Source organism: Onychostoma macrolepis, chromosome 21, assembly GCF_012432095.1.
Source record: "Onychostoma macrolepis isolate SWU-2019 chromosome 21, ASM1243209v1, whole genome shotgun sequence".
Taxonomy (NCBI): Eukaryota; Metazoa; Chordata; class Actinopteri; order Cypriniformes; family Cyprinidae; genus Onychostoma; species Onychostoma macrolepis.
In genome coordinates this window covers 26,405,901-26,420,879 of record NC_081175.1, presented here as the reverse complement: position 1 = coordinate 26,420,879, position 14,979 = coordinate 26,405,901, and the positions used below count along the sequence as shown (strand labels likewise).

The 14,979-nt window shown below is 36.8% G+C and overlaps 2 protein-coding genes across 3 annotated transcripts; one reads left to right on the top strand and one right to left on the bottom strand.

Annotated features, from left to right (window-relative positions):
- Positions 1–14: 14 nt before the first annotated feature.
- On the bottom strand, positions 15–4,201 carry haus1 (HAUS augmin-like complex, subunit 1). Of its 2 annotated transcripts, none has more exons than XM_058758049.1 (9): positions 4,085–4,201; positions 3,461–3,635; positions 3,194–3,329; positions 2,886–3,020; positions 2,276–2,399; positions 2,116–2,181; positions 915–986; positions 292–339; positions 15–198 (listed from the first exon to the last, which is right to left on the bottom strand). In XM_058758049.1, the coding sequence occupies exons 1-9, from the start codon at positions 4,103–4,105 to the stop codon at positions 139–141; spliced, it is 837 nt and encodes a 278-aa protein (XP_058614032.1). In that variant the 5' UTR covers positions 4,106–4,201; the 3' UTR covers positions 15–138. The 2 variants fall into 2 exon arrangements, with proteins under 2 accessions (XP_058614032.1, XP_058614033.1); XM_058758050.1 differs by lacking the exon at positions 4,085–4,201 and adding an exon at positions 4,017–4,035.
- A 5,764-nt stretch (positions 4,202–9,965) lies between these two features.
- atp5fa1 (ATP synthase F1 subunit alpha) lies at positions 9,966–14,979 on the top strand. Its single transcript, XM_058759070.1, has 11 exons — positions 9,966–10,121; positions 10,846–10,921; positions 11,023–11,192; positions 11,812–11,985; positions 12,093–12,259; positions 12,336–12,636; positions 13,770–13,994; positions 14,091–14,198; positions 14,283–14,427; positions 14,518–14,668; positions 14,759–14,979. Exons 1-11 carry the CDS (start codon positions 10,062–10,064, stop codon positions 14,835–14,837), a joined length of 1,656 nt encoding a protein of 551 aa, XP_058615053.1. The 5' UTR covers positions 9,966–10,061; the 3' UTR covers positions 14,838–14,979.

The following is a 14,979-nucleotide window of genomic DNA, read 5'->3' as shown; positions in this document are numbered from 1 at the left end:
CGGAGCCGGGAAAAACAAAAGGCGCCACCGTGAGATTCGGAGAGGAATTGCGTTTATTACAGACAGCACATTACAATTATTAACACACTTTTATTTTATTGTTTATTTTCGAATATATAATTTTTTTTTATTTTTTTATTATCGAGATAAAGTGTTCATGAAGTCCACTTTCTGCTCCAGCTGGGCATCCAGGGCAGCCTTGGGGAAAAAGAAAACATTACACAAAAATTACTATATCCAACAAAGATAAATAATATTAAAATAAAAATAAGTTACATTAAATCAAATTACCAGCTCTCTTTTAGCTTCCTCGATTTTCACCCGTGCAAGTGCTGGACTCTGGGAAAATATAAAAATAAATAAATATACAACCATAATGAAAACCAGTGTTATTTTAGTATTATTGACATACTATTATAGTTTTTATTCATGTCTTGAATCAGTTCATATACTTTCCATTTTCATTTTACTTAAAGTTTTAGTAATTCTGTTGGATGCTTATGTAATGTTTTTATTAAATGTAATTTTTATTTTAGTTTTATTCATTTTTATTTTAGTATTAGTTATTTTAGTACATTAAGTCAAACTAAATTAAAATTATTTCAAGTAATTTAAAGTTTTAATTATATATAATAACCTGTAACCTATATAATAGTGATGATAAACTGAGAAAACGGTTTAAAGAACAATGATAGAATTTTAAAACAATTAGCAATTATTTATTTCGACGTGAAAGTGATTATTTTATTGAATAATGTGTTCATACTGTGCTATGACAAAATAATTATTTGTTAACCAACCCACACATCAAACAACAAAACCAATCAGTGCTTTCCTAAGCAAAACTCAAGATGGTTTCAGTGTTCAATAAAACAATTCTGTCATTCTGTAATCTTCATGTAAATTGTACTTACAGGGCTCAAGTCGGTATACGGCTCTAGTTTCTTCTTCAAAGGTAGTGTTTCCTCTTTCAGAGCTGCGATTTTCTAAGTATAGAATAAAAGATGAGAGAAAAGAATGCAATTCAATTTCATAGTGCAGTTCTGATACAGTGGATATTCCTTAAATTTATATTTTTTTACATTTATGAACATATAAATGTAAACCTTTAATTCCAATAGGAGGTGTGCACAAAATACACTATATTGCCAAAAGTATTGGGTCACCTCCTTCTAATAAACAGGTTTGACTACTTTAATAATTTCCATGAGTACAAATCATATAATGATATTCTAGGGAATTGTGTGCTTCTAATTTTATAGCAACAGTTTGGACAGGACCCTTTTCTATTCTAACATGACAATGCCTCTGTGTATAAGGCAAGGTTCAAAAAGAAATGATTGATTCAGTCAGAGTGGAAGAACTTGACTGGTCTGCAGAAAGCCAGCTGAACACCTCTGGTGTGACTTTAAATGCAGATCTTGAGCCAAAAACTCTTTACCAAACACCAATGACTTGTACATACACTATATGGACAAACGTATTAGGACACCTCCTTCTTTAGAACAGAAAAAGGCACTTCCAAAACTGTGGCAAGAAAGATGGAAACATAATTTATGTATTTAAAAATTGTATTTCCATCTCTGTTGCAACAGTTTTGGAAGTGTCTAAAATGACTGTATCAAGTCATTGGTGTTTGGTGATGAGTTTTTGGCTCAAGATCTGCATTTAAAGTCACACCAGAGGTGTTCAGCTGGCTTTCTGCAGACCAGTCAAGTTCTTCCACACTGACTGAATCAATCATTTCTTTTTGAACCTTGCCTTATACACAGAGGCATTGTCACGTTAGAATAGAAAAGGGTCCTGTCCAAACTGTTGCTATAAAATTAAAAGCACACAATTCCCTAGAATATCATTATATGCTTAAACATTAACATTTGTACTCTACTAAAGTACTCAAACCTGTTCATTTGAAGGGGGTGACCCAATACTTTTGGCAATATAGTGTATGTTTATTAAATATATATAGGTTGATTAATGCCTAAATTAATGTAATTTGCCTGCAAAATCAAAAAAGTTGCACATGGATCATTTTTGGCATTATTACATTTCATTTCAGTAATTACGATGTTGCATGAATATGGCATCAATCTGTAATCTGGTCAAGCAGTTTACCTCTGATAACTGCAGGATGGCCTGATGGGTAAGAGAATCCTCCATCTGCCGTGAATCCAGCTTTTCCTGTCACAAACACACAGATTCTGTTTGTATAGGGCTGCATGAAAGATATTAAATGATAATAATTTGACAACTGGATGAAAATGGTGACACGCACCTGTGCAATCTTATTCCTGCAAGTGAGATCTCTGGATTTATTCTTCATGAAGTCCATGTTCAGAAGCCTCTCCTCTGCTGTAGCTTCTTCCACCTGCTGTATGTGTGTAATCTTCATCAGATCACTGGAAAACAAATGCAAGTTTTAGATATAAATTGAAATAAATTAGATTAAAATAAACAACAATTCATTACACATATTATATTAAATACACATAAATGATTAAATAAATCCAATTATAATAATACACATAAAAATGTGATTAAAACAAATAAATGAAATAAGATTAAAAATGTTTTAGTACAGTACTATAGTGTGTAGGAAAAAAATATATAATAATGTAACTTAATAGAAACTAAATATTTTCCAAATAATATTTCGGACATATTTATAATATTATTTTTTTAGACTATAAATTTGGTATTTATAAAAAAAATAGGAGCTTTTTAAATTTTAGTATGAGGGGCCCTCGCACGAAAATAATGGACTTAAGAAAGCAGAATAAATGACAGTAAAAACCATGACCGGTAAGAATCCTTCATTAAAAATGTATACAGTTAATAACACAATAACAGCAATGTGAAATGCATTATCTTTTGTGTTTTCTTACTCCTGAAGTTTCTTCCGAAGAACAACCGTTGCAGTCATTTTCTTCCTAACTGCAGAAAGTTCCCGCTGCAACCTCCGGTCTGTTTTCTCTGCCTCCAGCACGTCATTGGTCAGTTTATTGATTGCAGGCATATAGCTGGACAGCCAAGAGTGTGAAATCAACCACAAAACTCACAATGCAAATGTCAGACTTAGCTCAAAATGAACCGTTCCAGAACCACAATGCATCTGGACTCAGGAACATGCCTAAATCATCTCTTGCATGTGATGCAATTGCTGTATATGATGCATTTATGAGTATCATTTTACCTCCCAAGTGATGTGTCTCTGAGTTTGAGCACTTCAGCGGTTTCCTCCAGCACCGACAGCAGGTCCACTGTGGGTTTGGAAAGTCCTCCAGCCTGAAGTCCCACTGCCTGGAGAAGCACTTCTTGGAGATGAGCTCCTGTCAAGGACCCCAATGAAGTCAGTAACCCCAAATTAATTTATTCCACAACAAAAAAAAATTGTACACTTACAGAATCGTTACGCATTTGTCAGACTACATTTTCCAAAGTGGCTGTCTCAGAGTCTCACCGTCGCTGCTGTACTCTTCTGTTTTCTGCTTGTGGTCCTCGATGAGCAGCTCAACCTCTCTGCATCTCATCTCACTGCTCTCCGCCAGCTCGTACAGAATCTCCACCGTGCGTGTGTTCACTTCAAACTCCGGCACAGGCTGCTGCCCAAACACCTTCCTGAGCCACTGGCTCACCTGCAATTACACAGTATATGCAGATGCACTGTAAATGCTACATGCATTTACATGCAATACATTTAATGGAATAAAACCAAGTTGTTTGTGTCAGAACATCATGGTACGTTGATATGATTCTGAATGACTGCCATATGCATTGCCTTTTTTTTTTTTTAACTATAAAGAATACCATGGGATTGCTATAGGACATGTTCAAAAACATAATAGTGCCAAGGTATTTTGTTCTTTCTGTTTTGTTCACATCTATCATGTAAGGACGTGTTGCATAAGACGTAAAATATAGTATATCTAGTATAATAAGACTAGTAAGTGTACTTAGCACAGGTAAACACAAACAACGGAGCTGCAGTGAACGTTTACGCGTTTGAAGCAACTTACATCGTATTCAGTACTTTATTAGCTTGGTGTATATAACGCTAATGTATTCTACAAAGACATTAACTCACGATTTTGCTTTTCTCGCACATTTTTCCACGAACTGTGTGTCACATCCGATCGAATTTACTTGTTCCGAATACAACAACTAAACATCCCGCCACTAAATTTGTTCTTCTATTTCCGGGGTCTCAAAGCGCATTATTCATTGGCTACCCACATGACAAATCGACCAATGAGATTCTGGGATGCAGAAGCACCGCCCAATTACAACGAGTAATATTTTATCCATCTGGAAAAAAGACGTCAAGAAAGAAATTCGGTATATTATAATTTTGTTACCAAAACCAGGTAAAGATAAGAGATCATTAGATAATTTACGCCCCATAATACTTCTAAATACAGATTACAATGTATTTACTATGACTATGGCTTCTAGATTGAAAACTGGAATATCACAAATTATCAGTGTGATACAATCAGGATTTTTAAAGGATCGATCAATTTATAATAATATTGGGTTAATTTTTTATTTGATTGAATATAGTCATTTAATTGAAGAAGATGGGTTTATTTTAGGTTTGGATTTCTATAAGGTTTTTGACATGGTGGAAGACTCATTTAATTTTCAAACTCTTAAACACTTTGGTTTTGGTCCAAAATTTATAAATATTGTTAAAATGCTCTATAAAGACATAAACAGCTCTGTAGCTCTTACTCAAGGTACATGTTCAATGTTCTCAGTCAAAAGAGGTATTAGACAAGGTTGTGGTTGTTCACCTTTACTTTTTATCATGGTTGCAGAAATGTTGTCTATTTTAATTAAATTGGGCAACATATTGGGCATCAACTTAGAAGGGAATCATTTTATTATCAGTCAATTTGCTGATGATACGACTCTTTTTCTAAGAAATGAACAGCAAATTCCCTTAGCACTCCAGTCTATAATCATTTTTTTTAAAAGCTTAAGGTTTATGGTTGAATATGTCAAAATGCGAGCTATTGGCCATCCATGATCACCCTAGTATATCATTATATAATATCCCAGTAAAAAATTAAATTAAATAATTAGGTAATTGGTTATCTAAGAAAACAGATAATTTAGAAAACTTAAATGTTGATAAAAATCTAGAGAAATGTAGATTAATAATCAACAATTGGTTGCAGAGAAACATAACGATCTTTGGTAGAATCTTATTAACGAAAGTAGAAAGTCTTTCTAGATTCATCTATCCATGTTTTTCTTTAGCAGTGTCTGCTAAAAAGATAAAGGCAATAAATAAGTTACATTTTGATTTCATATGGAAAATGAAAACTTAAGTGGTTACAGTCGTTCATAAATAATGAATCTTCATTTTGGTTTCAGATTCCTACAGCTATATTCAAAAAAATGTGCTGGTATTAGTTTTTTGTTACAAAGCGATTTTGAATTGTCTAAACTCCCCATAAAACTTTCTGCTTTCCATCAACAAGTACTATTATACTGGAAACTGATTTTTAAACATAATTTTAGCCCACATAGCATGTCTATCTGGAATAACAGGTGTATTTTGGTGAATAGAAAATCTATGTTTACTGATGATTGCTGGAAGAAAGGCATATGGTCACTAACACATGTTATGGATAACTTAGGGAATATATTGAGTTATGATGATATTTGTGGTAAATACAATGTAAGTTGCATCCCTAAAATGTATGATACTATCATTAAGAGTATACCATTGCAGATGATTAATTTAGTTAAGGAAGAAGTCAAATATTCAACAATAATCATTAATAATAATAATAATATTCAACAATAATCACACTGGTGTTTTTCCCTCAGCATTTAGACAGGCTTGTATAACCCCACTACTTAAAAAAAACCCCACCCTTAACCCATCTCTTTCAGAGAACTACAGACTGGTTTCCCTTCATCCTTTCATTGCAAAAACACTTGAACAAGCTGTGTTCAACTAAGTCTCTGCCTTTCTCACACAGAAAAACCTCTTGGACAGCAACCAATCAGTTGTTGAAGCCCTAAGACTTGCAAGAGCAGCTTCCAAGTCTTCATTACTTATCTTGCTGGATCTGTCCGCTGCTTTTGATACAGCCAACCACCAGATCCTCCTGTCAACCCTATTGGGAAAGGGCATCTCAGGAACCGCACTCCAGTGGTTTGAGTCTTACCTCTCAAATAGGTCCTTCAAGGTATCTTGGAGAGGTGAGGTATCCAAGTCGCAACATCTAGCTACTGGGGTGCCTCAGGGCTCAGTTCTTGGACCACTTCTCTTCTCTGTCTACATGGCATCACTAGGTTCTGTCATTCAGAAACATGGCTTTTCATATCACTGCTATGCTGATGACACTCAACTCTACCTCTCATTCTATCCTGATGATCCGACGATAGCTGCTCGCATCTCAGCATGTCTAACAGACATTTCTTGCTGGATGAAGGACCATCACCTTCAACTCAACCTGGCTAAGACAGAACTGCTTGTGGTTTCAACAAACCCATCACTTCATCAAAATTTAACTTTCCAGTTAGGCTCATCAACCATAACTCCTTCAAAAACAGCCAGAAACCTTGGAGCTGTAATTGATGATAAGCTGAATTTCTCAGACCACATTGCTAAAACTGCCCAGTTCTGCACATTTGCTTTATACAACATTAGGAAGATCAGGCCCTTTCTTTCAGAACATGCAACACAACTCCTTGTTCAAGCTCTTGTTCTGTCCAGACTTGACTATTGCAATGCTCTCTTGGCAGGTCTTCCAGCCAATTCCATTAAACCTCTACAATTAATCCAAAATGCCGCTGCAAGATTAATATTTAATGAGCTGAAAAGAACGCACGTCACGCCTCTGTTCATCAATTTGCACCGGCTACCAATAGCTGCTCACATAAAATTCAAGGCATTGATGTTTGTCTACAAAACCAGCACTGGCTCTGCACCCCTTTACCTAAATTCACTACTTCAGACTTATGTGCCTCTAGAAGCTTGCGTTCTGCAAGTGAACGTCGCATTATTGTTCATCCCAAAGAGGCACAAAATCACTTTCACTGACTTTTTCATTAAATGTTCCCATCTGGTGGAATGACCTGCCCAACTCAATTCGAGCAGCTGAATCCTTACCCATCTTCAAGAATCGGCTAAAAACACATCTCTTCCATCTTTATTTGACCCTTTAACTCTAGCACTCTCTATTCTAATTCTATTTTATCTATCTGTCTTCTTTGTATTTATTAGTCTTCTTTGTATCTAGCTGACCCTCTAACACTAGCTTTCTTTGTTATTTATATCTACTTGTTTTCTTTATAAAAAAAAAAAAACAACCAAAAAAAACCCACACTTGCTGCGTGTACTGCGTTAGGCTAACGCTAACCAAGACTTGTCATAGCGCTTGCATATTGTTGCTCTTTTGTTGTTTTTGATTGCTTCTATTGTTCTCATTTGTAAGTCGCTTTGGATAAAAGAATCTGCTAAATAACTAAATGTAAATTTAATTTCCAAAATGCCTGATCTTATGATAGAAAATGTTAACTTTGCTGATAAAAAATGTTCTAGTTCTAGAAAACGTTGTTTTCCAGGACCAGTAAAGAGATCTTATATATTTTGTCATTTTGATAAGAAAAAAGTGTCTGAAATTAGAACCAATTTTCTTGCATTCCCTGTCAACCCTAAATGTAAAGAGGTGCACTTTAAAATTATGAATCACATTTATCCTGCAAAATAATTTTTAAGAGTAAGATTTAATGTTGGGGATTCTAATATATGCCAATTATGCAATTTGGAGATAGAAACAGTTGAACACTTGTTTTTTTCAGTGTAATTTGGTACAAACATTCTGGAATGATGCATTCTTTTGGATACACCAAATATTACCTGTAAGACTGATCCTCTCATGGGAAATTGTTAAGTTTGGCTTATTTAAGGATAAAAAGATATCCTATGTAATAAATAATGTTGCTTTTGCTAAAATTTTACATTCATAAACTCCCCCACGATTACTGGTGTGTAAAGAGGAATTTGTAATATAGTTGGAGACGTTAAGAGGGATGAAAAGTCCCAAAGCAAGATATTTGTTTACTTTATTAGAGGATTTTGGTTTCATAATGTGAAAACCTCCTACTCCCCTGTTTCTTCTGTCTTTTTTTCCTTCCTTTTTTTTTTTCTTCACCAATGTTTTTTTATTTATTTTATTTTATTTTAAATTGAATTTGTTATATGATTATACAGAGTGTGAACGAAAATTGAGTGTAATCTCAGTCTTTATTTGTAAATCTCCCAGTTATGAATGCCTTTCTGTGTTATTATTCAAAGCATTGAATTAAAAAATAAATAAATAAAAAATTGCAAACGAACAAAACGTTTCAAGGGAATTTAAAGAGGAAAAAGAAACAATGCATTAATAATTGTTAATATATATACATTTTCACAGTACAATATTCTCTTTTAAACAATAATTGGTAACACTTTACAATAAGGTTCATTAGTTAACATTAGTTAACAACATTAGTTAACATGAACTAAGAATGAACAATACTTCTACAGCATTTCTTAATCTCAGTTAATGTTAATTTAGCATTTACTAATGCATTATTAAAATCACAAGTTGTGTTTGTTAACATTAGTTAATGCACTGTGAGCTAACATGAACTAACAATGAACAACTCTATTTTTATTAACTAACGTTAACAAAGATGAATAAATAGTGTAATAAATGTATTGATCATTGTTTGTTCATGTTAGTTAATACATTAACTAATGTTAACAAATGACACCTTATTGTAAAGTGTTACCCAATAATTTAAGCTCAGTGTGTTTTTTTAAAGGATAAATAACCATTTATTGGAATAAAAAAAAAACTTAACCATGTGAATATAATTTAGCCAACTGTTTTATTACATTTACATTTACATATGTGACCCTGGAGCACAAAACCAGTCTTAAGTCGCTGGGGTATATTTGTAGCAATAGCCAAAAATACATTGTATGGGTCAAAATTGTCGATTTTTCTTTTATGCCAAAAATCATTAGGATATTAAGTAAAGATCATGTTCCATGTTCTTACCGTAAATGTATCAAAATTTAATTTTTGATTAGTAATATGCATTGCTAAGAACTTCATTTGGACAACTTTAAAGGCGATTTTCTTAATATTTAGATTTTTTTGCACCCTCAGATTCCAGATTTTCAAATAGTTGTATCTCGGCCAAATATTGTCCGATCCTAACAAACCATACATCAATGGAAAGCTTATTTATTCAGCTTTCAGATGATGTATAAATCTCAATTTCGAAAAATTGACACTTAAGACTGGTTTTGTCGTCCAGGGTCACATTTAGTCATTTAGCAGAGGCTTTTATCCAAAGACAGGACAATAGAAGCAATCAAAACCAACAAAAGAGCAACAACATGCAAGTGCTATGACAAGTCTTGGTTAGCCTAACACAGTACACGTAGCAAGGTGTTTGTTTTAGTTTTTTTTAGCTAGTGTTAGTTTTTCAAGAAAAGCTAGCAGTTAGAGAATAAATATGCAATTGATAGAATATCAAGTGTGTATTTATTTCACAAAACATAATTATTTATACATAATTATTATTTTATCTTTTTCCTTTTTATAGCTTTAATTGAAGGACATGTATAAATGCTTAAAAATATAATAATAATAATAAATGTATAAATAATAAAAATTGTTTATACATATATTTCTAAAATAATTAATGTTGGTCAGAATTCTTTTACATTCTGAAAAGAAGTAATCAGTCATAATATGTCAGCTTTTGGATGAGCGTCTGTTAAATGCATAAAAGTAAATTATTATTTTTTAATCAACACAAACGCTGTTTGATAGACATAACCTTGACTTTATATGTTATTATAATTTATATGAACAAAAAAGTCTCGTCGTCGTGTCGCCGAACTACATCCGGGTCAGTCGCTGACCTTTCCTATATGAGCTGCGCTCGCGACCTCCATTTCCTTCACTCGGCTCATCGCGCTCCAGCCGGCCGCAGCAGGAGAACACTAGCTCGAGCTTCCACTACACAAACTCTCCGTAAACATGCTCTCCGTTCGCGTCGCGGCGGCTCTGGCCCGCACCCTGCCCAGACGGGCCGGATTCGTAAGTCTCATTTTGTGGTGTTTTAACGAACGCGCAGCACGGAGCCGGTGAATGTCAGCGCTTGTAAAAGGCGTGAAGGTGCGCGGCGCCATCTTGCATTAATAAAGGGCCTGCGTATGCTGCGCTTCTCTTAGCTTTATTTGATTCTCGTATTGAGCTACAGCCGTGTGTAGTTTAAGGGAACGGAATCTACGTGTTTTGAATTTCTATTTAAATTAGAAAAGCGTACGAGTGCATGTTTAGCAAGGTTGTAATCAATGAATGACTTTCCCAATTGAAGGTCAGGAAATGCTGCTTGGGTGGATGACATGTCAGCTGTCATTAACTTTACTACGTAAACTTGGTGTCTTTTTAGTGTTTAATGTTTTAGTGCGTCCATAATCTATCATTTTTGTTGTTGCACTGTAGTTTATTCTTCACTTATGCGGAAGTTTGGATGACGACATTGTGCTTTGTGCCGCATTATGATCATTAAAGGCAATCAGTATGCAATAGTGACTTCTTGCAAATGAGAAATTAAACAAACGCGCTTTGATTGGTATTTGTAGTTGGTCTGCTTTCTAAATCTTATTTAAAGGAGAGAATGGGTTTAGCTCCAGTGACGTTGTTGTTGATGGCACATGAAGGTCAAGGGCTCGCTTGCAACAAGCTCGATTTTTATGGCTGCATGTTCATCACAAACACTTTCATTGTGGGATTATAACCAATATATTTGCAATTGCAGGTTTCCAAGAATGTTGCTGCTGCATGCGTTGGAGCGAAGAACCTGCACACTGCCAGACCATGGCTGCAGAAGACAGGTTATTAAACAGTACTTTTTCTTCTGGGTTTTTCTAGTATTATTGCATTATTTTTTTGCACTTTCTGTCATGCACACTCAACGCAAAGTTTTATTTCTCAGGCACAGCGGAGGTGTCCAGTATTCTGGAGGAGAAGATTCTTGGAGCCGAAACTAGTGCTGATCTGGAGGAGACCGGCCGTGTGCTGTCCATCGGTGACGGTATCGCTCGTGTGTACGGGCTGAGGAACGTGCAGGCTGAAGAGATGGTGGAGTTCTCCTCCGGTCTGAAGGTGAGTTAGCCAGGGGTCAAGAGGTCGTGGCTTGAGCTGTCAAGGAGTTTGATTGATATTCTGCTTAATGCACACAATATACATAGGTTTTGGCTTTGATTAGCTCTGATGGTATATTATTGTAGTTCTGAATGTTTTGAGAAACTGGTGTGCATATGCTTGCCAGTCAAGTATTGACTTTGTTTTTAACTCCATATTTTAATTTGAAGTCTTAATTATTTATGAATAACTTTTTTAGTTTAATTTTTGTAGTTTAATGGACGTTCTATGTTTTGATTACATTTGTGGTGTTTCCACTTAAGTCTTGATTTATTTAAAAATAAGTTGAAATTTTACGTACTACAGTAAAATGAAGTATAAAATGTGATTCCTTTAAATGAAATGGTATAGCATACTATTTTTTTTTTTTTTTTTTTTTTTTTCCAGTATGAAATGGTGTAGGTATTTTAAAAAGTGTAAAATATAAATTATAGACTGCCTAATTAAATAGTCCAGTCAAAACGTGTAGTTGTACTAACATTTACTACAAATGAACTGGGCTTTAATTAGGAGTATGTAATCCGGTCTTAGTATTGCTTTTGTTTAACTGGTAGCTTTTGACTTTCGTTTCTCTCCATAGGGCATGTCTCTGAACTTGGAGCCTGATAACGTTGGTGTTGTGGTGTTTGGTAACGACAAACTGATCAAAGAAGGTGACATTGTCAAGAGAACCGGGGCTATCGTGGACGTTCCTGTCGGAGAGGAGCTGCTCGGCCGTGTTGTGGACGCTCTGGGAAACGCCATTGATGGCAAGGTCTGACCACCATCTGGATTCTTGCATAGTTTTAGCTGCTCTTAATTTCTATATCCAATAAATGTCGTACTTGAGTTGACCAATCAGTCTCCATTTCTCCTCCACAGGGACCCCTGGGCTCTAATCAGCGTAGGCGTGTGGGTCTGAAGGCCCCTGGCATCATCCCCCGCATCTCTGTGAGGGAGCCCATGCAGACCGGCATCAAAGCCGTGGATAGTCTGGTGCCCATTGGCCGTGGCCAGAGAGAGCTCATCATTGGAGACCGTCAGACTGGGTAAGATAGTGACTTGACTAATTTAAATCCTTGCTTCATTTGCGCTTGGTCATCCATTTCCATTTGTTTCCTCCAGCAAAACCGCCATTGCCATCGACACCATCATCAACCAGAAGCGCTTCAACGATGGCACTGAAGAGAAAAAGAAGCTGTACTGCATCTACGTGGCCATCGGTCAGAAGAGATCCACCGTGGCCCAGCTGGTGAAGAGGCTGACAGACACTGGTGCTATGAAATACACCATCGTGGTGTCTGCCACCGCGTCTGATGCTGCTCCCCTGCAGTACCTGGCTCCATACTCCGGCTGCTCCATGGGCGAGTACTTCAGAGACAACGGCAAACACGCCCTGATCATCTACGACGATCTTTCCAAACAGGTGAGAACTTCGTACTAAAGCTGCGGTCTACTATTGAGTGAGAATTTTTATTTTTATTTTTTTCTGGCCAAATCCAGGAACCCATTGAATTGGGAATTTCATGTGAGGGTGAAGGATTTACTCCGCTAGCTCAAATTGGCTGTGGGTTTGCCATGCTGACCAATAGAAAGAAGTCACTTTGTACAAACCAAGCCTCTATGTGAGCTGTGTTTTAGTTATTGCTACACTTGACTATTCAATGGACTTTTTGCCTACAAAACTGCTAGTGTGACCTCCTCTTTAATACACTGGTCCAAATATCAAAGTCAAAGTTGTGCTTGGTACTTTCTCCCCATCTTATAGTGCTAAACTATATGGTAGTTAGGGCTGCATGATTAATCCTAATGAAACTGAATTGTGACTGGATTATGAATTGTGAAGAGGGATTTTATTTTTTTTAATTAAATCCCTGCATGTTTTCACCCAAAGTGCAGCAATTTGCTCTTGGATAGGAGCAGCTCATTATCAGTTGGGGTTTGCACTGGCTTTGTTCACCGTAAATGCTGCCTCATGCAAACCCCATTTGCTCTGCGTTCGGAATGCTTTAATGTGGATTTAAGAATCGCTTCAACGGATCACTTTAATGTGCATCAGCTGCATGCACCTGAAGTGCTTCTAACAAGAAACTTTTAAGGGCTTTCTTCCTGCAGTTTTCTGTCAATTAGGTTCAATGGTGTAATGTTTGACAATGAATGAATTAAAGCCATAAATATTTTCCTACAGTTGTACTATTAAAATCCATTTGTTAAATTCCTTTTTTATTAAATGCATTGACATTTATAATTGTAATATTTTTGCTTATTTATAGCTGTATTAAAAATACAGAATTTTGGCAAAATTGTGCAGCACTGTAAATGAACAACCTGAACTTTTTTTTTTGTTTTTCCTCCTAAATTGTGCCGATCTGATGGGAATTATGTTGTCGCACAAAAAAAAACCCACTTCATTTAAAGTGCCTCACAATCACGTACATGCTTTAGATGCTCTCCCAACTTCATTAGATGCATCCTAGGATGCTTTATGAATTATATTAAAGGAGTTTACGCATCTGGAGTCTGAATGCAGAAAATAATTGTAAACCATGCACTCTTCAGGCTGTTGCATACCGCCAAATGTCCCTGCTGCTGCGTCGTCCCCCTGGTCGTGAGGCCTATCCCGGTGACGTCTTCTACCTGCACTCCCGTCTGCTGGAGAGAGCAGCCAAGATGAACGACAACTTCGGTGGTGGATCCCTCACCGCCCTGCCCGTTATCGAGACCCAAGCCGGAGACGTGTCCGCTTACATTCCCACCAATGTCATCTCCATCACTGACGGACAAGTGAGTCGCCATGCAAGCAGGTCTTCTGCGCAAGCAGGTCTTCTGCACAATCAACGATTTGATTCTCAAGCTGATCTTTTCAATCTCTTCCTGCAGATTTTCTTGGAGACTGAGTTGTTCTACAAGGGTATCCGTCCCGCTATTAACGTGGGTCTGTCTGTGTCCCGTGTCGGCTCTGCTGCCCAGACCAGGGCCATGAAGCAGGTTCGTTTTTTGCTCCCAGTTGATGCTTTTGAGCTCATTTCGATGTCAAAATGGCTATAAAACACCCATCTGTTCATTCTCCAGGTGGCTGGTACCATGAAGCTGGAGTTGGCCCAGTACCGTGAGGTGGCCGCCTTTGCCCAGTTTGGTTCTGATCTGGACGCTGCCACACAGCAGCTGCTGAACAGAGGCGTGCGACTCACAGAGCTGCTCAAGCAGGGCCAGTACTGTAAGTTCACTGCTGCCCCCTACTGCATAGGAGGACAGGTTCACTCGTAAACTACAAGTTTGTAACGTTCCTGTGCTGTTTTGTCTTAAGGTCCCATGGCCATTGAGGAGCAGGTGGCTGTCATTTACGCTGGTGTGAGAGGACACTTGGACAAGATGGAGCCTAGCAAGATCACCAGATTTGAGAAATCCTTCCTTCAACACGTCATCAGCCAGCACCAGGATCTGCTCTCAGCCATCAGGCAAGTTTTCATGAGCATTTGTGGAAGAAAAGCCAGTGAACATTTTGTTACTGAGTTTCACATCTAAATGTGTGTTCTCTTGCGTTTCAGGACCGACGGTAAGATTTCAGAGGCCTCTGATGCAAAACTCAAGGAGGTCGTGCTTAACTTCCTCTCAAGCTTCGAGTAGACCATTTCCTGTATCACTGTTTTGTCAATGTTTGCATAGTGCTTCTGCTTAAATTTATACAAACCTAAAGAATTGTTCAAGTGGCACTTGATCCTCAATGTACAGAAGTCTCCTAACGGAGAATAAAGTGTTCCCAACTCCA